Source organism: Poecilia mexicana, unplaced genomic scaffold (genome assembly GCF_051168715.1).
Source record: "Poecilia mexicana isolate PSO_F unplaced genomic scaffold, ASM5116871v1 scaffold_11, whole genome shotgun sequence".
Classification (NCBI taxonomy): Eukaryota; Metazoa; Chordata; class Actinopteri; order Cyprinodontiformes; family Poeciliidae; genus Poecilia; species Poecilia mexicana.
Window position 1 is genome coordinate 21603141 of NW_028263380.1, and position 24300 is coordinate 21627440.

Below are 24300 nucleotides of genomic sequence, written 5' to 3' on the forward strand. Positions count from 1 at the left end.
TCAAACTTCATAGCTATTTTACAACCATCAAAGAACTTTAAGGTGACTCATTAATTGAATGTCCACAACATCTTTTAGATTTTCTTAATGCTAATTATTTATATTATTTATTAGTAAGGCAATTTTTCAAGGGTCAGTACAGCTTAATTCAGTTGCAGAAATAATCAAATAAATAAAATCAGTAATCTAGCCTCTTTCCCTAATGCTGACACTGTGAACTAAAAAAGGGGAACTTTGAGAGAGACGGCCGGAGTTTGACATCTTGAACCCCAGATTTGGCCTGATGATGAAGAAGGTGTTGCAGCAGCAGGAGGCTCACAGCGCTGATAGATGAGGGCAGACGTCCCTACAGGTCTGATGAGCTTCCATCTCTGCTTCGATGGTGAGGTCACACAGGACTTCGGTGCTGGCAGGAAGAGTACTGACTTAGAGCGGCAGGTCTCGGGCCTCAGGGTAACTTCCTCTTGTGCGTAGCGGTCCTCAGCTTCTTGTCTTCCGGCTCTGTAGCTCCCTCCTCCTCGTGTCACGATCTTTCTGGTCCGTTAAGATGTAGACGAGCTGGTCTCAGGGAAGGAACGCACCAGATCTTTCTCTTTGCCTTTGCCCTGGTCTATGTCTTTAGGGTCCGAACCCAGCTGATGAGAGAAGTACAATTTGAAGCCACATGTTGCGGGGCTAACGGGTTGGTCCCCATGTGCAGAACAGTCTTCGGCTCTGTGGCCCCAGCTCTTCTTCAGCTGCAGAGTTCTTTGTCCATCTTGATCTTGGCTTGATGCTGCCTGAAGGATCCAACCAAAGATTCCTTCAGCTTTTGGTGCATTTGCATTGGCTAGCTTTGTTGCTGTGCCTGTCTCATTGGCTGACTGCTTGGACCGATGAGCTCCTATCTATCACTGTCTTGGAGACATTATGACCTGATGTCTGTTCTAATGACCCCGAGTTGCTCAACAGTCCTCCTACGTCTGTTGCCTGCCCAACCATTTCTTAGGAAAGTTAAAGTTCAACAATAAGGCCTTGGTCAGCTCTGCTCTCCCATGAGTTCCAATAAAACTAAAAAGAAATAAATATTTACAGAACAATTTTTTAAAAACCACAAGATGTGATAGGATAATGTATAAGAAAAAAGGTTATTGCCTTTAGAGTAAGCAACTTTTATTGGTTTACAGACGAGCTCTTTATGTCTAAAGTTTCACAGTAGTGCAAACATCTAAAAACAGAAGCAGAACTCGCAACACCTAAGCCCTAAATAGGAATCCATTTTGCATTGAAAAAGGGAACATGAGGTTGATGAGGTAGGTGTGACGATATTTATGTGACAAACTGGTATGGCTTTTGTCCTACCAGTCTAAAATCTGACTTTTGCCTCCTGATATGCAGCCATTTCCTGTGGCTGCATATCGTTAGCGTTCCTAATCGTCTCTGAGAAACTGAGTCACAAGATCAGCAACACCGATTGTTTTCAGTTCCTCTCAGAATAACATGAAAGCATAGCATTAATGGACTCATCTTTGCCCAGATTAAAAAAAAAAATCTCATAATGGCATATGGGGCAATTTTTACAGCACAATAAAGTAACTATGTTACCTTCAGTTGGTATAAATATGCTATATATATCAAACATGACTTAACAGAAATTTGACTTTGCAATTTTATGTATTGAAATTGGCTTCTCTCTCTTTAAGAAGCTTCTGCTCTTTCCAGCATGTCATCATCTTCTTTACAACAATGGTACTTCATTATGCCGTTTACAATCGTTGCTAATTGCTGCTGCCGCTAGTCTGGAGGAACTGAGAGGGAGAAAGCAGGACCTTTTTGGAAATGCGTGGAGTTTGGATTAAAAAGGCTGAGCTTTGTGAGACCAAGCACCTAAATAGAGGCTACTGGAGTTTAAAGGATTTGTCAAGCATGTATGAAATAGTCAAAACAACACTCCTGGCATGTTTTTAAAAAGGAAATAGATTATTGGACGATATAAAGCTCAAAAAGCCATTTTTACATAATACCATCTTCTCCTTTAAGAAAAAACTGGCAAGAAGGTAATAACATGTCAAAGGTTATAATACTGTTTAGCAAAAAGCTCTTATTGGTGCATCTTCAGGAGGTTAAAGGTGGGGATTTGTAGAGTCTTCATTGAGTGATGTTCAAGGAATATTCCTCTGTGAAGAGATCAAGAACTTTCTGGAAGGGTTTTATATTTCTTCTAGCGTCTGATACCTTGTAGTTTTCATGACTGGATTGGAGGAGCAGCTTGAAGCCTGAAGTCAAAGGAGCAAAAAAGAGAGGATGAATTAATAGATGTTGATTTTTTTATTTTTTGTAGTTTTTAAATCTTTTAATTCAAGGAACATTTTTGAAGCCATAGATTTGGACCAGATACATTTTCAATGAAAGGTCCATATCTTAAAATACATTAAACCTGTAGCACACAAATGTTATAAATAAATATGTTTTCTTTTGCATATTTGTTAGAATGGTCACCATGACAGTTTATGAGACAGATAATTAGTGAAAACATTGCGCTCCTCCACCTTTTCCCTGATTTGTCTGAAAAAATGAACGACTCCTGGTCAAAAACAACCAATCAGAGCCAGGAGGAGTGTCTTAGCGCTGCCAATCAACCTTGTGAACTTCTCTGGTATGCATAATACCAGAGAAACAACTCTCCGTTACAAATAATATGTTCATTCGCCTTAGGATTCACAATAGGCTCTACTGACAGGGAGAAGTTGTACCTTGCAGCTCTCTCTCACCATCCTGCTGGTCCGATCAGCAGGTCCGTGTTTTCTGAGTCCCCTGCCTGCAGAGCTCTCTGGACGTTCTGCCAGAAAACTCCTGGATGTTCTGCAGCCTGGGGCCAGCTCAGGTAGGTGCGTTTCTTCACCAGCTTCCTCATGCGGTAATATGGAGACAGATGACGAGCAGGAATCTCCTCCAAAAACAGAAGAATCAGAACATCTTTCTGTTCGTCAAATAGACGAAAGCTGCAAGATGTCAAAGAAAACTTATCAGATATTTTCCTGACGCTGTTCATAAATGTGTAACAGAAAGTGAAACTGAACAGACCTGATTTTGTCAGATCTGTTGCAAATAATCACTGTTATATTAATTTAGGTTAAAAATGCACTTCTTTTTGGTGAAATTACATTGGAAACAATCATTAGTGGTGCTTGTTGCATTGTATGATGAACGAACTTGCATGAGAAGGAGAACGCTAAATATAAACATCCAAATAGTTGAGAATCTATTAAAACTACAAAGCTAACACCAAAAAGTACAGAGATTAGTTTAGCACTAGTCAAACAAGAAGCACACTTTCCACCCTCACACCTCAAACGATGCATAGATGTTGTAAACATAAACCTTCACGAAGCATACATTTACATACATTTCATTTCTCCATTTAAAAAGCATCAAGTTCAAGAATAGCGCCCCCACCTGGCCATCTGGATCTCTCTGGAGCACCATTCGCTCTGCAGGTAGCTGCGGCTGATCACACAGATGGTTTTCCTGCTGCCATAGATGGCATCAGTGATGTTCTCTATGATGGGTTTACCTGTGGATATAACAGATGTATTTTCAGCCGTATCTCAAAAAGACCTTGCCTACGTTATAGTAAAGCCTCCAGTTCAACTTCTGTCTAAAAATGTAGCTTCATCAAATTTATTGTCAGAATCACCCTGGGTGATTTCCCAAAGAAAAAAAAACACTGCAAAGTATGACCTGTCCAATGGTTGATATTTGAAATAAAGCAAATAAATTAGCATATAATAATGGATTATTCTTCATTCTCAGATACATTTTGACATTTCAGTAATTATTTTAAGGAGTTTTAATAAATGTGACCTACTATTCTTCCTTCAACAGGCTAGGATAAGACTATGGACTGTACAAAACATGTTCATTACATTTTTTGCACAGAATCATTCCTAAATAATGAGAATTTAGTCTGATCAGTTCTGCCTATTTTGAGCTTCTTTTATCTGTTTCAGGGCCTCTTGACATTTTAAATCCAAATAAGCTGCTGCTGGCCAAATATTTACTACCGTATATATTTGAAAAGCAGAAGAGTTAAGCACACAACCAACAAGAATCCATGAAATGCTTTCTGAATAGTTAGAAAAACAAAACCAAACAACATTTCACTTGTCTTTTCCAGCGTACAATGTACAGCACATGATCGGAACTCAGATTGCGTTGCTAGGAGACGGGCTGGGCTTTCCCTGGGGTTGCTAGGTAACGGGTTGGACTTCTCTGGGGTCACTAGGTGAAGGCCAGAGCCTGCTGATTTCTGATGTTGCATTCCGAAGAGTTTTGAAATGGGTAATTTTCCACACACTAAAAAACATTGACTTACAGCTGAAACTGAGCTAGGAGGTTTTTAAAAGCAGTAGAGATCCAAATGGAAGAAGAAAAATGAATTTTTCGTAATATGTCCCCATAATAGAACATTAATGTTTTTGAAAGTTTACAAAGTCACCAACATTTCTCAATCCTCTACACCTCAGTCATTCAACAGTATCATCGTAAAAATAAAGAGTTAAAATACTTTATTTACCTGGTTGGAAGTCTCTGTGGTGCAGACACAGTCTCCAGCCCTGCTGTCCCTCCAACACTGGGAGCATTTCCCTGTAAACCCAGCCCTCATCGTGGACGTTATAGGACACGAAGGCATCAAACTGATGAGGGTTCATGGTCTTTCTCTTCCTGCTGTCGTAGAGAAATGCTTGGAAGAGGTGGAAGGTGTATTTGAGATGCCATCTCAGGAAGTTATAGACGAATGATGTAAGAAGAGTTAGAACAACCAGACAAGTGCTAGAAATGAAGTAAAGAAAGCTGCCATCTTCCCAACAGGTCTTAACATCAAAGTCTAGTAATAAGGTACCCCGTTTAGACACTGGAAAGGAACATTCATACTGATGACCATTGAATACCTGTGTTTGCTTGTTGCTCTTCACCCACTGGATAAAACCTGCGTTTAAGCACTCACAGGTAAACGGGTTATTACTCAGATCCAAATATGTTAGAGATGGGAGATACTGGAAGACAGTCTCATTGACCACAGAAAGGTCACTGTCTGTCAATTTCAGATATCGGAGAGCAGAAAGATTGGCCAGCATCAGAAAATCCAATGACTTGATCTCAGACTCAGAAAGATCCAGAGACTGCAGGTGTGGGATTGGTAGGAACATTTTATGTTTTACAATCAAAAGATCAGTTTTTGTTAAAGTTAGACTCTTGAGCTCAGGAGTAAGCTTAAATGTTCTTCCATCAGGAGGGTCTCCATAGATGTTTATAGCTGTAAACTTTTCAGCAGGTTTAACAGTCATAAGAAACTTTTTTACTGAATCAAAGTCAGTGGGTTGGTCTTTGGCAATCAATGTGAGACTTTTCAGTGAGTGTGAGTTAACGTGTATTTCAGAATAGTTTGAAACAGAGGTTTTAAAGTTTTCTCGAGGGCGTAAATATATTGTTAGATGGTCCAAGAGCTGTAAGTCATTGCAGACATATAAATTATTTAAAAGCTGTGTTTCCACATTTAACACTTTTAGTGACTGTAGTTGTTGAAATTTCTTTACGTCTAGCGTTTTTATGGGGTTCTGGATTACATCCAAGATCTCAAGCTTATGTAGGGGAATCTCAAAGGAGTCTCCAAATGTCATTAGTAGATTATAGCTCAAATCCAAAACTGTGAGATTAGGAAGTTTTTCAATCACACAACTTTTGATGTCAGTTATACGATTTCCAGTGAGGTATAGCTCTCTAAGACTTGTTGTGTTCACAAAATCCTCACAGCTCAACGTGAGGATTGTGTTGTTTTGCATATTTAAGACCTCGAGGAAGGTAAGGTTTCTTATATCATATGGAACTATAGTGAGTCGGTTGTTAGTCACATTCAGTGTCTGTAGTCGGTTGATTGATTGTATTGAACCTTTTCGCAGTTCAGCCATTTGACCGAAGGACAAATCAAGCTCTATGAGCTGAGAGCATGATGCAAGTTCAAAAGTTAAATTCTGAAGATCACTGCACATCAAATTCAGACTCCTCAATGTTGGTATGTTACAAACTGTAGACAATAGCCCTCTCTCTATCCACCTGCTTGTTGCGTCTAAGCTCAGATATGATAGAGAGTTGAGACTCTTCATTACTGTCTTGATATTTTTAAAGAGAAGTACTCTCCAACCAAGATACAAATGTGTTATGTTTCTCAGAAAATGTTTGTCCGATATGTACCATATCATTTTAGACAACTGCAATGGGCGTAAAAGTTCTATAAGTTGGAGGTGAGGAAAAATTGGAGTTGTGATGCTAAACATTTGCATGTTACGCCCAGAAACATGCAACTCTTTAAGACTTGATGAGAAATTAAGCTGCAGGTCTTTTGTCTCAAAGGAAGGAAATGAATTGTCTAACAGTTTAAGTTTCTGTATCTGTGGTAGCTGGAAAATGGGTTGGATTTCAGTGATTTGTTGGAATTTATTTCCACTTATCTCTACAGTTTGCAAGCTGACAAGGAAATTGAATGCAGTTTTATGAATACACTGGATGCTGTTAAAACTGAGGTCAAGCTGGGTAAGATTAGATAGTCCTTGAAACATATTGGCTGTTATACTGGTAAGTTCGTTCAATCTCATGTTGAGAGTCTTTAAAAAAGCCAAATCAAGAAATGATTCATTTTCCACATGATAAATTTTATTTAACTCTAGTTCAAGAATCCTCAGTTTGAACAAACCACGAAAATCATCTTGTTTAAGTTTTAGAACATGATTTCTGCAAAACAGTAATGAAACTGCATCTTTAGGGATGTCATCAGGAATAGCTAAAAGGTTCCTCTGTGAGCAATCCACATAAACATGATCAGATGGATTCTCCTGATAAAGGATAGAGCAGTTCTTCAGAGAATAAAGCAGAGAAGGGTTCAAATGAAGCAGAAGCAAAAGAAGTCTTAGAATCAAGAGTGAAGACAAACTTCCTTTGGTGGCCATAACTGCAGGTTTATCATTCAATGGTGATCACCTGCAAAGACATTTACACAAATTCATAATTTCTTTGTAGCTGTAAAGTTGTACTTTGAACGTTGAACTGTGTAACTAACCCCCAAATCAACCGCCTAAATGGGTTAAGGTTGTACATTTATATTTTGACATTTTCATTATGTGATTTTCTTTTAGTTTCAGCAACTTTTCAGCAACACGTCCTGCGGAGGTGTGACGTATTCTGCAGGTGTGAAGAACGCACAGGTGCAGCATTTTTTCTATAATTGCATGGGCAGTTAGCAACAAAAACAGTGGTAGATAGCATTGTTTTGTGTTTTACTACTTAACCTATTCAGTTTAACGCAGAGTTGACTAAAATATTCAAAATCATTCCTTGGAATTACTTATAATTATGAGCAGTAACAAAAAGAACTGCTGAACATCCAGTTACTGCCTGTCTCCATGGGCGGGCAGTAACTGTGTCAAAAGCTGATGACGCCTCCGGTCGAGAGAGACAAAGCTAAAAAATAAAACCAAAACCAGAAGCCAACCTTGAAAGTAAACAGGGCTTGGGAGTTTCTCCCTAACTTGCCCTGGTATCTGATCCACAAAAATCCTAAATTCTTCCAAATTTTCCCTTAGGATCCAAAAAGGCATCTAAATAAATGAAATGAAATGAAATTCGAACATGATACAAATATAAAAATAAAATAGTGCACAGTAACAAGAAGTGCATAAGAAAGAAGAGAAAATACAGATTTTTTTGTTTCAGTTAACATATCATGCTCAAAAATCAAAATATGTTTTTATTTTAGATAAAAAAACAATCCAACTGTTAAGTAAATTGAATTTATCATAGTTAGAATTAGTTTTGTTTATAATAATAGTATAGTAATATACAGTAGGGTCAATGTTTGCAATACTCACATTTGATCCTCAGCAGTTTGTGACCGAAGTGAAGCTCTTCTTACCTTCAGTCACTTTAAGAGACGATGTGTGAGCTGTGTTGGTGTGATTGTATCAGATGTTGGATGTGTCTCTTTTATAAGCGCTCCAAAAGGGGAACCAATTTTTTTTTCCTTAAAAAAAAGTACTATTGAAACTGTCTATGCACTGAACAGTGTGCACTCATAACACAAGGTTAATAATCGTCTTTACCATACTTTGTCCCTGCACCAAACTTTCCAATAATATTCTTGAATACAGCACTTTGTCACCAACCAACCAACTTGTGTAGTTTACCAATAAGAACTCAGCAGTCTTGTAGGTATAACATGACTACAACATGATGTTATTTGTATAATAAACCATTTGTTGGTCATTTTCACATTTTTCTACAGAAAGAGAACAAGCTTCAGGAACAAATTCCTGCAGGTTGAAAACAGAAAATTTAAGATTTTAATTTAAACAAAAGAATAAAGTACTACAATAAGACAAAAGCTAAAATTACATAATGAGAACAAGACATTGAAATAAAAAAAAAACACTAGACAGAGCTGAACAGATGGCACAGAAAATAAAAAAAAACTGTTGTAAATTTTGCTTGTATGTTGTTATTCCACATGTCAACATAATAGTACTCTAAAGTTTCAAAGATCTACAGTGTTTGCATGAGAAAAAACTGCCATTTCTTTCCAGGTCTGCTGTCAGGTTGAGTCCGAGCTCCTTTTCTCTCTTAAATTTAATGCGTTTAACTTCAGTAGAAATCCTCCTCACAATCAGAAAGAGGAACATTGCAGAAAGCTGATGATGTGTGACTTCCAGTTTGCACAGAAATGCATCGCAGTCTAATTATGTCTGCAAGAAACTCAGTCAAAAAAGAGGGGGCAAGTAACAGCTTTCAGTTCCTTTGACGGAAACACTCAGCTATTCTTTGCAAAAGATCTGAAAAAAACCGTGAACTATGCTGCTTAATGAGCAAAGGCTAACTTGTTGCACATTGGAAGACAGCGCCTGGAGGTTTTTCATGATGGCAGTGCAAAGTTATGCTTCATAATCACACATGAAGAAAAACAAAGATTGTGTATACTTACATTGATTTACATATCTAACACCTTTGTCTCACAAGCTCTTTCTTAGCTATGTAATGCTATGGCAGTTGTACAAATGTTTGAAGGACAGTGTGGTAGGTTGGATATTTATTTACATTTATGCCAAACCATCAGCCATGCTGTTTCTCCATCAGACCAGTCAGAAAGCTGCTGACTGGTCTGAAGGAGCTGTATCCATCTTAATGCGTATGCATTAAGATGGATACAAAAATAAACGAAACAAAAAGGACGCATTTCCTTTTTGTTTCGTTTATTTTTGTTGCTATTATTCGTTCTCTTATCCGGTTATTTTGCACACACCAATGTTTGTTCTGTGTGCAATAATTGGTGAATAAAAAAAAGAAGTCTGAAGGAGCTGAGTTGGAGAGTCTCGAGAAGCTCCAAGGAGAAGCTGCGCCTTGAGGGCGGAGCTAGGTCCACCCAGGCATTTTGCAGAGCTGAATGGTTGCCATGGAGATTAAAGGATTTCTTATGCATGCATACCTGGAGACAAAACTCCAAGTATGTTTTTGAAAACATAAAATGATGTGAAGCACAAAAAAATTATCTTACATTGAACTAACCCTTTAACACCCTGGAATAAAGTTAATCTATGGTTAATCTTAACCGTGATTTTACAGCTCTTTACATTTTCTCAGCATCCTGCTGGACCAGTCAGCGGTCCGTGTTTTCAGTGAGAGCGCCCGCTGTCTGCAGAGCCCTCTGGACGTTCTGCCAGAAAACCTCTGGATGTTGTGCAGCCTGGGGCCAGCTCAGGTAGGTGCGCTTCTTCACCAGCTTCCTCATGCGGTAATATGGAGACAGATGACGAGCAGGAATGTTTTCTAAAAACAGCAGGACCAAAACATCCTTCTTCTCATCAAACAGGCGAAAGCTAAAAGAAGTCAGGTGAAAGAGAGATATCATTTGTCAATATTTGTGAATAGTGATTAGTTATAGCTTTAATCCATTCAGTGTAATTAGTGCACTTTTAATCTTGAAGGGCAATATTATTGCCTAAATGTGAACAAGAGTGGTTTGGGGATTAAGTGACAATGTCTGGTTATGAATTATTGCTAATTTGATGAAAAACTAGTGCAAAAATTATTACAAATTTGATAAGTTTTTGTTAAGACAGAGTTTTGCAAAAAAAAAAAAAAAAGAGGCTATAAGAAAAAATAAAAATTACAAAGGATTTATTCCACTCCAGTCGTTGATCAGAGACTGCACTTCCATAAATCTCAATATCTATGTATATATATGTTCGATTTTCATGAGCTGTAAACCCTAATTGCCACAATTAAGAGATGAAACCATTTATAGCAGGGGTTTCCAAAGTGTGGTCTAGGGGCCATTTGTGGCCCTTGAAATGGTTTTGATCAGCCCCCTGAGAACTGTAAAAATTTGGCCAACAAACCTGAAATCAACTGAGGACTTGTGTTGTGTTTTTCTTTTAATAAAGGCAGCAGTCCGAAGCCGTTTTAATGTTTTGGATCTTTAAGGATTTATATATTTTATTAAAATGTTGCTTATTATTGAGCAGGTGAAACTAAAGAGGGAAAATCACAAACAAATTTTTTCATTTTTAAATGCTACAATCCGCATGGTTCAAAGTTTAGGAAAAAAGTAGCAGCTTATAGTCCGGAAAATACGGTACCATAGGTGAAATTGGATAATTTCCACGGCACACCTGACGATCACTCACGGCACACTAGTGTGCCTCGGAACAGTGGTTGAAAAACACTGCCATAGAGTTATATTCTCGTTGTTTATAAAAAGAGACAGCGCCCCCACCTGGCCATCTGGATCTCTCTGGAGCACCATTCGCTCTGCAGGTAGCTGCGGCTGATCACACAGATAGTCTTCCTGCTGCCGTAAATGGCATCAGTGATGTTCTCTATGATGGGTTTACCTGAGGACACACATGTAGTGCATTAAGTGTATGTTTTGTCATTTCTGATTAAAAAAAAGAAACAGAATATTAGCAAACAAAAGAGAATTGTTAAACTTATTTTCTAATTCAACAAAACAAACTATAAAACAACACACAAATCGACAGGTAAAACAATAAATCGATTGCTTTCTGATGTTATTGTCATTAAGACCTTCCTCTGATAATGTAATGAATTTATGACTTTACTGGCATATAAGATAATTTCCTGTTGAAATATTTATACTTAATATTGTTTGTTTTTTTAAATTATTTGTGCTTTGCAAGGAAAATAAAAGAACAACCACCAAAAACTTTAACTTAGATGAAAAAGAAAAAAATAATTTTATTTCCTAAAGGGCGCTATTAAATTGAAACAAAAAATGTTCTAACGCAAAACTTTCCGTCATTTGTTGGCTGAAGTTTACTAGTAAAGGTGTGACCACCTGGTAGCAGCTTTGGATCTTAAAGCCATAATTTGAAAATGGCTGCAAACATATGTGTAGTTATACAACAGTACATCTTTGAAAGTCTTCTGCACAAAAAAACAAGAATACATCAAATGCTTTCTGAATGGTGAGTCAGGAAGACAAAACATTTCACTTGTCTTTTATGGGAGATATGGTACAGTGCCTAGTCGGAACTCAGATTGCGTTGCTAGGAGACGGGCTGGGCCTTCCCTGGGGTTGCTAGGTAACGGGGGTGGACTTCTCTGGGGTCACTAGGTGAAACGGGTAATTTTCCCACACACTAAAAAACAATAACTTACAGCTGAAACCAAGCTGGGAGGTTTTTAAAAGCAGTAGAGACCCAAATGGGAGTAGAAAAATGTGAATTTTTCATAAAATTTCCAGATTAAAGAAAATTATGTAAAAAAAATTTCACCGAAATTTCTCAATCCACCACGTCAGTTATTCAACAGTATCGTCTTGGCAATAAGTTAAAAGCCTTTATTTACCTGGTTGGAAGTCTCTGTGGTGCAGGCAGAGTCTCCAGCCCTGCTGTCCCTCCAACACTGGGAGCATTTCTCTGTAAACCCAGCCCTCATCATGGACGTTATAGGACACAAAGGCGTCAAACCGATGAAGAACTTCCTTTTTCCTTCTCTGACTGTCATAGAAATAGGCCAGGAAGAGGTGGAAGGTGTAGGTGAGATGCCACCATAGGAAGTTATAGATGAACGATGTGAGAAGAGTCAGAACAACCAGACAAGTGCTGGAAATGAAGTAGAAAAATCTGCCATCGTCCCAGCACAAATGAACGTCAAATTCTAGTAACAAACTTTCTCCTTTATCCACAGATGAGGAACATTTATATTGATGAGCGTTTACCACCTGTGTCTGCTTATTGTTCTTCACCCATTGGATAAAGCGTGCGTTTGAGCAGTTACAGGTGAACGGGTTGTTGTCCAGATCCAAGTACGTTAGAGATGGGAAAGACTTGAACACAGTGTCATTAATCACAGAAAGTTCATTGTCAGTCAGTTTCAGGAATCTGAGTGCTGTAAGGTTGGCCTTCACCAGAAAATCCAAAGAGCTGATGTTGCATTTGGAAAGCTCAAGACTGTGCAGGTTTGGGATTGGAAGGAAGAGTTCTGGACCCGCGTCTGAAAAATCAGTCTCTATGAATGTCACACTCTTGAGATCGGGATTGAACCAAAACATGTCTATAGAAGGAGCTTCAATAAAGACGTTGACAGCTGTAAAATTCTCCAAATATGTCATAGCCCTGTGTATATCTGCTAATTGATGTGGAAAGCAAAAAATGTTGCAGATTGCTGTGTATCTTTTCATTGATTTAAAGACCACAATATCTCGAGAATAGTTTGTTTGAAGACTGCTGAAAAGGTTTCGAGGGTTCAGTTCTATTGTTAAATTTTCCAAGAGCTTTAATTCCCATATTCTGTCACGAGATGAAATATTATTCTCCTGTTTATTGACTTTATGAAATGATCTTTGTGTCATCCCATCAAAGAAAGTTGTTCCTAGATCCAACTGTTTCAGGGATTGGAAACCAAGAAAATCAAGTATTTCTAGGAAAGCTATTTCATTGTGATTTATGTTTAAAATTTCAAGCTTTGGCAAATAAATTTTGTTTTCAAATGTCATCAGTTGATTAAAACTCAGATCCAAAAGCTTTAGGCTTTCAAGATTTAGAAAAACACAGTAATCCACTTGGCTAATGCGATTTCTCTTCAGGTAAAGCTCTCTCAGTTGTGTTGTGTTCTCAAAGTCCTCACAGGTCAACTCTAATATGTAATTGTAATTCAGATTTAAGATCTCGAGGGAGCGGAGACTTCTCGCATCATGTGGAACTTGCTTTAGCTGATTGTCACAAACGTTTAGCGATCGGAGATGCTTCATTGACCCCAGTGACCCTTGAGGCAGTTCGTCTACATCACTTTTTCTCATGTCAAGCGCTGTGAGTTGAGAACAGAGTGCAAGTTTAACAGGCAAATTCTTGATATGACTGTTAAACAAATCCAGCTTCCTCAGTGTTGGTATTTTGCAAATTGTAGATAGCAGTCCTTCGTAAACATGCATCTTCAGGGCTTCTAGTCTTAGATGGTGTAAAGAGTCAAGACTCTCCAGGACTTTTGTGATCCCTTCGAAAGAAAAAATAGACCTCCCAAGATATAAATACGATATGTTCCTCAGAAACTGTTTGTCTGGAATTTCCCATTGCAGGTCTTTGTAACAAAAACACATAGATATCTCTATTTTCTGGAGGTAAGGAAAGACAGGTGTAGAGATGCTGAAAATTGTCAGGGAATCACCAGAAATATCCAACTCTTTGAGATTTGACGACTGATTCAGCAGCAGGTCTTTGGTCTCAAAGGAAGTAAAGCTGTTGCATTTAAGTCCAAGCATCGTGATTTGAGGTAACTGTAGGATGGGCTGAATGTCGGTGATCTGTCGAAGCCTGTTGTTTCCTAAATCTAGAGTTTGTAAGCTAGTGAGGAACTGGAAAGCTGTTGCATGAATGACCTGAATACCATTGTTGTTGAGAAAAAGCACAGTAAGGTTAGACAGACCCTGAAACATGTTGCTCATCAGGACATTAAGTTTGTTATTTCCCATGCAGAGAGTTTGTAGAAACATCAGATCGATAAAAGACCCTTCATCCACTTGAGCAATTTGATTTGACGTTAAATCCAGAATTCTCAACTTTGACATGCCAGAAAAATCTCCTCCATTAATTTTCTGCATCCAGTTGTTGTTCAGGTTCAGTGAAACGGCATCTTTGGGGATGTCTTTGGGGACATTTTCAATTTTCCTGTTCGCACAGTCCAAAGCCATATCAGCGGAGGGATTCTCCTCGTAACGTACATTGCATTTTTTCAGTACGTAAGGAAGTGAAAGATTGAAATTAACAACAAGAAGGAGAATCTGCAGAACGAAGCATGAAGACGGAGGTCTAGCAGCGGCCATTTCTTCAGTTTGAGGTGGCTGACAATGTCATTCAAGAATAATTACCTGCATGCAAAAGTCACACAAATCTAAGATCAGAGATGGGTAGAGTAGCACTACTTCAACATATTAAATATGTCTAAGTAAAAAATATCAATCATTACCCCATCATCCGGACCAAAATAATTTTGGTATTTCAAGATTTATTTCAAAAATTGTCTTTCAAGATGAAAAAGACAATAATTCATATCGGTAACAAAAAATAACAATATCAGGCAAAAAAACCCCAATTCTAAATCAGTTTTTGTTGATAAAAGCTTTAATAAAATCTGCAGGTGTGTTTCTTCTACACCCTTGTCCCTTAGTGGGGTCGGGAGGGTTGCTGGTGCCTCTCCAGCCAATGTTCTGGGTGAGAGGCGGGTTCACCCTGGACAGGTCGCCAGTCTGTTCCAGGGCAACACAGAGACACACAACCATACACACACTCACATCTAGGGGCAATTTGGAGAGGCCAGTTAACCTGATAGTCATGTTTTTGGACTGTGGGAGGAAACCGGAGTAAGCCCACCATGCACAGGGAGAACATGCAAACTCCATGCAGAAAGACTGGGACCGGGAATTGAACCCAGAACATTCTTGCTGCAAGGCAACAGTTCTACCAACTGCACCACTGTGCAGCCCGTTAAATTTACTTGTTTGGTTAAAACAAGTGGATAGAGAATCCAGAAATTTTACTCAAGTAACAGAATCAATGCTTTATAATAAAGTTGCTCAAGTGAAAATAAGAAGTATAGTGTAGTAAAAATACTCCTAAAAGTATTTTTTCCCCAAATAAAATTTGTCCAAATAAATGTGCCTAGTTTTTCGGTGTAACTTAATCTGATGTAACCAGCAACTATTATATTACAAAACAGGATGTAGAAGTTTTAAACTAGTCAGTCCAGATTTACATGGCTCATTATTAGCACAAAACATCAAATTTCTTTTTAAAAAGTGAATAAAACTCATAAAACAGAAATTAAGCAGAGATGGGAAACTACCACATCCTGATGGATACTCCATCCAAAAATATTAAATTGTTAAAAATCTGCACATAATTTCAAAAACAGAACTACTGAAAAATCCAAAAATATTAACACATAATTTGATCAGTTTTGTGATCCAGCACAGTGTTCAGAGAAGTTAGATGCATTATTAGCATCATAAAAATCATGCAAACTATAAAAGTCACCACAGTTACATGAACAAATCAGAAGACATCAAGAGCACCAGAATGTCTCTATTTATGGAAATAGTGTTAGCCAATATAAACTTACAGAATATACAAAGTAGTGCAGAGAAATGCTGAGTACTAAAGGAAAAGTCAGACTCGTCATGTTTACTTTGAACAACATGGTGAACAAAAATGATCAAAAGATAAATGGTTGGTTGGCTGGCATCCACAAAAACCTCTTTCAACTCTCAAATTGATCTTTTTCACTATTTCTGTTGCTGAAAATTGTTCAAAATGTAACTATTTAGTTTTTTTTGTTGTTTGTTTTTATTTAAGGTCGTTTCCAGCTTAGGTATAATCTCAAGAAGATCAATCTCATCTAAAAGAACTTTAATTTGAATTTAAATTTCGTCTAAATGGCGATTGTTATTGTTGATGATGAAAAGAAGAGTATCTGTTTCTGGTACTCACATTTGATGTCTGCGTTGCATTATTCTGAAGTGGCACGGCAGGTTTTTCTTTTTGAGTTTTGTGTCATGTCTCGGTTCTTTAAATAAAAAAACAGGAAACCACACACACCAGTTTTATTTACAGATTCATTCTTCCTCCTTTTATTTAAGGAACTGAGTAAAACAAAAGTACAAATTTAAGTTCTGCCTGCAGCATCGTTTTTAGCAACAACTTCTTGAAAAACTTTACATTGCAAAGACCACTAATCTTTTCATTGCTTTTTTTTATTTATTGCTCTGTTTACTATTAGAAAATTAATGGAAAATTGTACTAAATGCAAGCCAAAAATATAAAAATAGTTAATGCAAAAACATTAAAACTGTCAACAGAAGCTTAAAGTAATAATTATGTGAACCAGGGGAGTCAAACTAATTTTCAAGACAGATCATGAATGCTCTTAAAGGGCCGGTTGTGGCAGAATGCATTGATGAAACCCATTAAACTGTTAAAATATAAAAACATTCTTAAAATTAAATAATATTGAACATCTTTTCAATCCCTCAAGGATTTCGTGAGTTTTGTGATTTATTTTGCAGTAGAAAAGTGTTTGTAGTAATAGTTTAGAAATATTTGCGCTTCTATGTATGATGATAACATTACTTGCCGTATAATTATGCATCGTAGCATCAGGTGAGGCAGCTCTTCAATGGAAGTAAGAAACAGTGCCACCTCTAGGTGGGAGTAAGCCGTCACTTAGATCCAATGTTTTTCACTAACTTTCCGGAAAATTTGCAATAAACTCACAATTCTGCATTAACGTGAAAAAATGCAGGAATTTGTTTATTTTACGTTGATTTTCACGATAACTCACAAGAAATTGGAGGAACTAATTGTTGCAATTTGGCAGTAAACAAAGAAAAACTGTTATATTAATTGATAAAATCATATTTAAGCACACTGTTATCTTGATGGTTCCAATTATGTGTCGATTAAGAGTCTAAAGGGCTGCACAAAAAGCTATGGCAAGCCGGATTTGGCCCCTGGGCCTCGAGTTTGGCACACGTGACGTAAGCCATTCATTCTTTCCCTGCGAGGAGCAATGGTTACAATATATTAGAAGAAATGAAGATACACCACAAACCTGATGTAAAAAATTAGGTTAACAATAACAAAAAATGACTGATCCACCCTAGAAAAAGGAAAAACTGATGCCATAAACATAAAAAAAAAATGCTCGACCCACTGTTTACAGCCAATCTGTACATTAATTCATGCTCTGATCTGACTTATTTGTGGTACGAAGAAGAAATAATGTCAGCTGTTCTCCATTTTTGCTTTTAAATGTTATGATGATATGATGTGCATTGTGATTGTATAATTTGATTTGTACTTTTATTCTTAATATTTAAGTTACATTAACAGCCATTGTACATTTCTCAAATTCCAGCTGGTCCGGTCAGCGGGTCCGTGTTTTCAGTGACAGCGCCCCCTGTCTGCAGAGCTCTCTGGACGTTCTGCCAGAAAACTCCCGGATGTTGTGCAGCCTGGGGCCAGCTCAGGTAGGTGCGCTTCTTCACCAGCTTCCTCATGCGGTAATGTGGAGCCAGATGGTAGGAGGGGATCTCCTCCAGAAACAGCAGAATCAGAACATCTTTCTTCTCATCAAACAGGCGAAAGCTGCAAAACAAAAAAGAAAAACATAATAATCAACCTTCCAGACTTCCCAGCTCTTCTTGGACAAACTTCCATAAAATGGTAAAACAGCCGAAACACTGAGTGCCTTTAAGTCTAGACTAAAAAGCCGACTGTAGACTTGATTTTGAAACATTATGAATGAAACACTAACCAACATTTTGATGTTGGACAGTATTTGGGAAAATGTACTGTAAAAATGTAATCAACAAAATTGTTGATTGTTGTGTTTTTATGATGTAAAGAACTTTGAACTGTTGCTGAACTGTGCTATAAAAATAAAATTAGATTTGATTCGAATAGTATTACATTTTATTCATCTTGTCTGACTAGGAACACTGCTACTTTGCTCAGACTATTATTTCATCTGGCCCAATAACAATAAATAGTACTGTAATACCTATGTTGTGTCAGCAGGTGGCAGTAGTGGAAACAGAAAGATGAATTTAAATTCAAGCTAAAATAATGATAATTTGGCTGAAAGTTCTCCCAAAAAACACATCTCAGGTTTTCCATTACATCCTGTAGGTGTCACCAGTGAACCGCAGCTGTAGAAATGAGATCACGCAAAATCATGAAATGGTGCACCGCATATTTTTGTTTGTACCTGTCCGTTGCAGACATTTACAATTTGGCATAATCCATAAATAACTGCATAAAACGTAACAATTTTTTTGCACATTTTTCTCTCATGTTGCTCTCTCAAAAATTCTATAATCTTTTCTTGAAGACAGAATTGTTATACTTTCATTATTCAGAAAGACAGCGCCCCCACCTGGCCATCTGGATCTCTCTGGAGCACCATTCGCTCTGCAGGTAGCTGCGGCTGATCACACAGATGGTTTTCCTGCTGCCGTAGATGGCATCAGTGATGTTCTCTATGATGGGTTTACCTGTTTACAGACGCATTAGTTGTTATTTGATTGGAGTTTTTCATGGTAGGAAATGAAAAGAATACCAAAACGTAAATGAGAAAATGGTTGTGTTTAGAGCTGCAGTATGAAACTTTTATAAAAGATATCTGTCACTTAATGCTGCGTTCACACTGCAGCCTGAAGTGACCCAGTTCTGACTGTTTTGCCTTAAGGCGACCTGTATCTGATCTTTTCATGACAGTCTGAACAGATCGGATTTTATATGCGACCCAGGCCTGATATCCGATATGTATCTGATCTTTTCACTTGTGATCGGAGTCTGTACAATCAGGTTGTATTCAACAGACCTGAAAGTCAGTGATACTCGAAAAACGCCACAGGGGGCCTCTGGAGGCGCCATGATGGATGTCTGAAGTGAGGGATGGAAGAATTGAACAGAGCGACTGAAATTGTTTTCATAAGTTGTTTTTGCCAGTTTTTTTCATGGCTTCTACTTGTTCCAGTCAAATTAATTTGTCTGTGAATGTAACGCTCCTGGTTGGAGCTCAAAGATGGCGATACTGACAACAGTTGGAAATAATTAGCTTAGAGCCCATACCTCCTCCTTCCTGATGTGTTGATCAAATTACCGACTTTGCCTGAATTCACACCACATTATTTATATCACTATGTCATAAAGAGCGTTTCTCCTCACACCAGAGGAGCCTTTAAAACGGACAAAAGACGAGATGCTAACCAGTTTTTCTAGACATGCTAGGCTACATGACGGTGCGGCGTTATCTCCATGGTTACCAACGGTTCGACACGTACATTCTCCATAATGTGGTATTTGATATCTTTCATCTACACGTAAAGTAGATGAACGTTAATCTTCTTACCTTGTAAAAAGTGTTCTCTGCAAATCCGCAGTAACACGGAGGGCTGACAGTCACTGTTAACGGCTACTTTCCATCGTTGCCGCTTCTTTCCTCATTAATGGTTAAACAATAAAATGACAAGTTTGGTTTCTATCCCTACCAGCTGATGGTGCAGCATCCTGTGACCATTTTTAATATGAAATCAACTAAATAGAAGCGATATTAGGTTACAGATGTCTGTCTTTAGACCAGCTTTAAAGGACAGCGTTGTTTTGACGTCTGTCATGGTGGAGGGGCGGAGTTATGGAGAGCGTGACGTCACGTGCAAAGGGTCAATCCAGAGTTTACCTGGTTGGAAGTCTCTGTGGTGCAGGACTGATATGTTACCTGGTTGGAAGTCTCTGTGGTGCAGGACTGATATGTTACCTGGTTGGAAGTCTCTGTGGTGCAGGACTGATATGTTACCTGGTTGGAAGTCTCTGTGGTGCAGGCAGAGTCTCCATCCCTGCTCTCCTTCTAATACTGGAAGCATCTCTCTGTAAACCCAGCCCTCATCGCGGACGTTATAGGACACAAAGGCATCAAACTGATGAGGGTCTTTCTTTCTCCCCTTCCTGCTGTCGTAGAGAAAGGCCCAGAAGAGGTGGAAGGTGTAGGTGAGATGCCACCTCAGGAAGTGGTAAACGAAGGATGAGAGGAGAGTCAGAGCAACCAGACAAGAGCTGGAAATGAAGTAAAGAAAGCTGCCATCGTCTCGACATGACTGAACATCAAATTCTAGTAACAAGGCTTCTTGTTTGTCCACAGGAAAGAAACATTTATACTGATGAGCGTTTACCACCTGGGTTTGGGGGTTGGTCACTACCCAATGGATGAAGCCTGCGTTTGAGCACTCGCATGAGAACGGGTTGTTGTCTAGAGCCAAGAACCTCAGAGAGGGTAGAGACTGGAAGACTGTCTCGTTAATAACGCTGATCTCATTGTCAGTTAGGTTCAGATATCTGAGAGCAGAAAGGTTGGCCTGGACCAGAAAATCCAAAGACCTGAGTTTAGACATGGAGAGATCCAGGTGCTGCAGGTTTGGCAGTGGTAGGAAGAATTTAGAGCTTAAGTATGACAAATCCGTCGATGATAACGTCAGACTTTTTAGCTGGAGGTTCAGCTCAAATGTTTCCACTTCATAGTAATTTATATAGATATTCAAAACCGTAACGGTTCCCAAATCTCCATAAGCTCTGAGCATTTCCCTAATTGTATTAAAGGGCACCCATTGGGTATTGCTGCTTCCGATTAGAGTTAGCTGCTTCATTGTGTTAACATCACTAAAGGGTTTATCATTGTTTGACTGAAGACTTTGGAAAGTCCTGTCTGTATGTAAGTAGATTGTTACATTTTGAATGTTCTCTAAGCCACTGAAATAAGGTACGTCTACAAAATGATAGGTTTCCACCTTCAGTTCTTTGAGAGACTTTAAATATTGAAAAACATCTGTCTCCAGATACCTTATGGGGTTGTGGCTGATATCTAAGGCCTCAAGTTTCTGCAGGGAGATTTTGAAAGAATCTCCGAATTCTTTCAACTCATTGTTACTCATATCCAAAACCTTTAGATTGACGAGGTTTTCAGTAATACACCTCTCCAGTTTGGTTATGTGGTTCATGTTCAAGTAAAGTTCTTTCAGACCCGTGGTGTTGGAAAAATCATCGCATTTCAACCCATACATGTCATTTGCACTCATAATCAAGATCTCAAGAGTCGAGAGGCTCCTTATGTCACCTGGAACTTCGGTGAGGAAGTTGTAACCCAGGTTTAAGAATCGCAGCTGCGTCATTGATTGCATTGAACCCTTTGACAGTTTATCCATGAAAGTATCTTCCAGGTTAAGTTCTCTGAGCTGGGCGCATGATGCAAGGTCAGTAGTAAAATTGTGAAAATGGCTTTGGGAAATAGTAAGCTTCCTGAGTGTTTGTATTTTGCAGACTGCAGGTAGCAGACCCTTTTCAATCCAGTTATCCACACATTCAAACTTTATATCTCTCAGTCTTTCAAGACTTTCCAGAACTTTATGGATTACGTCAAAAGAATCTGATGCTATGGCAACATCCAAGCTTGTTATGTTCTTCAGTAAGCTTTTGTCAAATAACACCCATTTTACACTATCTGTGAGTAAAACATCTACTGTCTGGAGGTAAGGGGAAATTGGCCCTATGATGCTCAAGATTTTCAAATTAGAATTAGAAATTTCCAACACTTTAAGACTCAAGGAGAGATTCAAAGGGAGATCTTTGGTGTCAAAAGTAGTAAAGCTGATGTATTTTAAGTTAAGTGTAAGTAATTGCGGGAGATGGAAGACTGGTAGAATTTCTGCAACTTTCTTAAGTGGAATAAAGGCGATATCAAGAGTTTCTAAGCTGGTCAAACACTGGAAGGCAGATTCATGAATATGCTGGATCTTGTTTCTGCTGAGGACCAGAACTGTGAGGTTGGACAGGCCTTCAAACAAGTTGGCTGTCAGACTGGTAAGTTTGTTATTTCCCATATCAAGTGTCTCCAATAAAACCAAGTCGATAAATGACCCTTGTTCAACGTAAGCAATTTTATTCACTGCTAAATTCAGATTTACCAGCTTTGACATGCCGTGAAAGTCTTTTCTGTTAATACTTAGGAGCTGATTGTCTCCAAGTTGTATTGACGAAGTATTTTTAGGGATGTAATCAGGGACAGTCACAAAGTTCATGCTTCTACAGTCCACAGAAACATCAGCAGAGATGTTCTCCTTGTAAAGTATAGTACAGTTTTTTAATGAAAACGCCAGCAAAGGGTTAACAGGAAGCAGCAGAAAGAAAAGATTAAGAATAAAGTATAAAGATAAAGTATTTATAGAGGCCATGTTTATCTGAAGATCATCACCTGCAAAAGAAAAATGCAGTGGAAGAATAACACTTTGGTTAGGATCACCCATTTAATCCCATAAGCAACAATTGGTGTCAGATATTTTTCTAACTTCTTGAAGGTCTAAAAGTGTTTTTTTTTTTTTTTTGGCTTTTGGCTGATGATTGAAGTTATAAAACAAAATAATAGGTTGTATACTCTAAGCAATATCAATTTAATGTAGGTAGTGTTAATAGTCACATAACCTTTTCACTTCGTACCTTTACACCGGGAGTGAATGTCTGCTTAAGAGGAAGTCAGTAAAACACTTTAATAAACAAATAAAACTAAAATATCTTGTATATTTATTCTTTAAAGAGTCTTCTACTGATGCATAATGAGAATTTCATCCCTGCATGTATCAAAAAAGAGTAAATGTAAGCATAGCAACAATTATCACATAACCAGCATCAAATGTAATGTAATTTATGCATTATTAATGTAATAACGCATAAATATTATGCATTAAGGAGGTCCAGGGATTGACATGCATTCACTTATTTTGCAGGAAATAAACTGGGACTAAACGGGTTCAGTTAAGTGACCTTTCACATTTCATCTGAGAGGTTCAGTCAATGTGTCATGGGTGTTGACTGTTTTTTCCAGTTGACTGGTTTATTGTTGTGGAAACTGCTGAAATAAAGCCATCGGTCCCTAAAAGCCTAGCCTGCCATACATATACCCAAACAGCTTTTGGTATACCAAATGAAAACCAAAATTAGATGCTTTAATCTTGCATAAAGATAGGCTAAGAACAAATTTTAGTACTCACAGTTTGATGCCCAAAGCTGTAAATGTCTGAACCAACGAGTTGCTTCACGTCTTAACACCAACAAAAAGGAAGCTACGCTCTCCCTACATGTACTGTTCAGTGTCTTCCTCTAACAGCATTTTAGTACTTTAGTTTTAATGCATCAAATATTTGGTAAATTTAGTTAATAAGAAGTAGAGATGTTGTATTCTGACATTAAAGCAGGTTGATGATGAGCACTTATTATACTAAATAGGAGTAATAATGTTTTTGTTTGATAAACCCACAATAACTACCTGAACTCCAGAAATGTGGAGTCCATTAAAAGCTGTACGACAGTGACACCTGGTGGACAGAGTAAAGAAGACAAGCTCATTCAACAACACTGTAAAACTTGGTGTAGGTCAGGGGTGTCAAACTCCAGTCCTCGAGGGCCGGTGTCCTGCAGTTTTTAGATGTACCACAGGTATAAAACGCTGGAATGAAATGGCTTAATTAACTCCTCCTTGTGTAGGTAAGTTCACCAGAGTCCTGCTAATGACCTAATTATTCTATTCAGGTGTGGTGCAGCAGAGGCACATCTAAAAGTTGCAGGACACCGGCCCTTGAGGACTGGAGTTTGACACCTGTGGTGTAGGTGGTTTAACATGAAAATGAAAATCCACCTGCTGCCTTGAAAATTCAATTCAAGTTGTTTTGCTTTTAAACAAGTTTTGCAAAAAACTTGTTTAAACGTGGAAAAGAGGTAGCAAACTAACACTCTTATGGCACAAACTGACCAGAATCTCTCAGTGTGTGTGCACGACTGGACCTGTAAGACATCAACCACTGTTGACCTCTTCCACTGTTTTTTTTTTTTTTTTTTACAAAAACCTCCACTGACAGCCTGACTCTTGTTGCATGAGGAGTACAGTATATTTATTTATCATTTTATGTGCTCCAATCACAAACATGATGATTTTGGCAAAAGTGACAGAAACTTTGAACAAAACTTTAAGACATATTTCATGAAAATAGGATAAAACAGCTACAGCTGGACAAAACAACGAGCACAAAAACGTAAATAACCAAGTCAAAGATTTACCCAAGGATGTTATTTTTTGCAAAAACTATACTGGAATACTTCACTGACTTTTTAATCTAAGTATCATCTCACAATAGAGTTTTATTTTAAATTTTTAGTTTGT

At 38.1% G+C, this 24300-nt stretch overlaps 2 protein-coding genes and 1 pseudogene across 4 annotated transcripts; all 3 read right to left on the minus strand.

The window, feature by feature from the left end:
- Positions 1-1127: 1127 nt before the first annotated feature.
- LOC106934234 (uncharacterized) lies at positions 1128-8115 on the minus strand. The gene is made up of 5 exons (XM_015014003.2): positions 7902-8115; positions 4556-7014; positions 3436-3553; positions 2733-2981; positions 1128-2255 (listed from the first exon to the last, which is right to left on the minus strand). Exons 2-4 carry the CDS (start codon positions 6981-6983, stop codon positions 2747-2749), a joined length of 2781 nt encoding a protein of 926 aa, XP_014869489.2. The 5' UTR covers positions 6984-7014; positions 7902-8115; the 3' UTR covers positions 1128-2255; positions 2733-2746.
- A 234-nt stretch (positions 8116-8349) lies between these two features.
- On the minus strand, positions 8350-16105 carry LOC148156528 (toll-like receptor 2 type-1; annotated as a pseudogene). The gene is made up of 4 exons (XR_015764664.1): positions 16029-16105; positions 11893-14410; positions 10799-10916; positions 8350-9899 (listed from the first exon to the last, which is right to left on the minus strand). The product of XR_015764664.1 is annotated as a toll-like receptor 2 type-1 (transcript).
- A 34-nt stretch (positions 16106-16139) lies between these two features.
- Positions 16140-23134, minus strand: LOC106934235 (uncharacterized). Of its 2 annotated transcripts, none has more exons than XM_015014004.2 (3): positions 19897-23134; positions 18475-18592; positions 16140-17684 (listed from the first exon to the last, which is right to left on the minus strand). In XM_015014004.2, the coding sequence occupies exons 1-3, from the start codon at positions 22391-22393 to the stop codon at positions 17444-17446; spliced, it is 2856 nt and encodes a 951-aa protein (XP_014869490.2). In that variant the 5' UTR covers positions 22394-23134; the 3' UTR covers positions 16140-17443. The 2 variants fall into 2 exon arrangements, with proteins under 2 accessions (XP_014869490.2, XP_087866532.1); XM_088010406.1 differs by having other exon boundaries at positions 19780-23134.
- Between the last annotated feature and the right edge of the window lie 1166 nt (positions 23135-24300).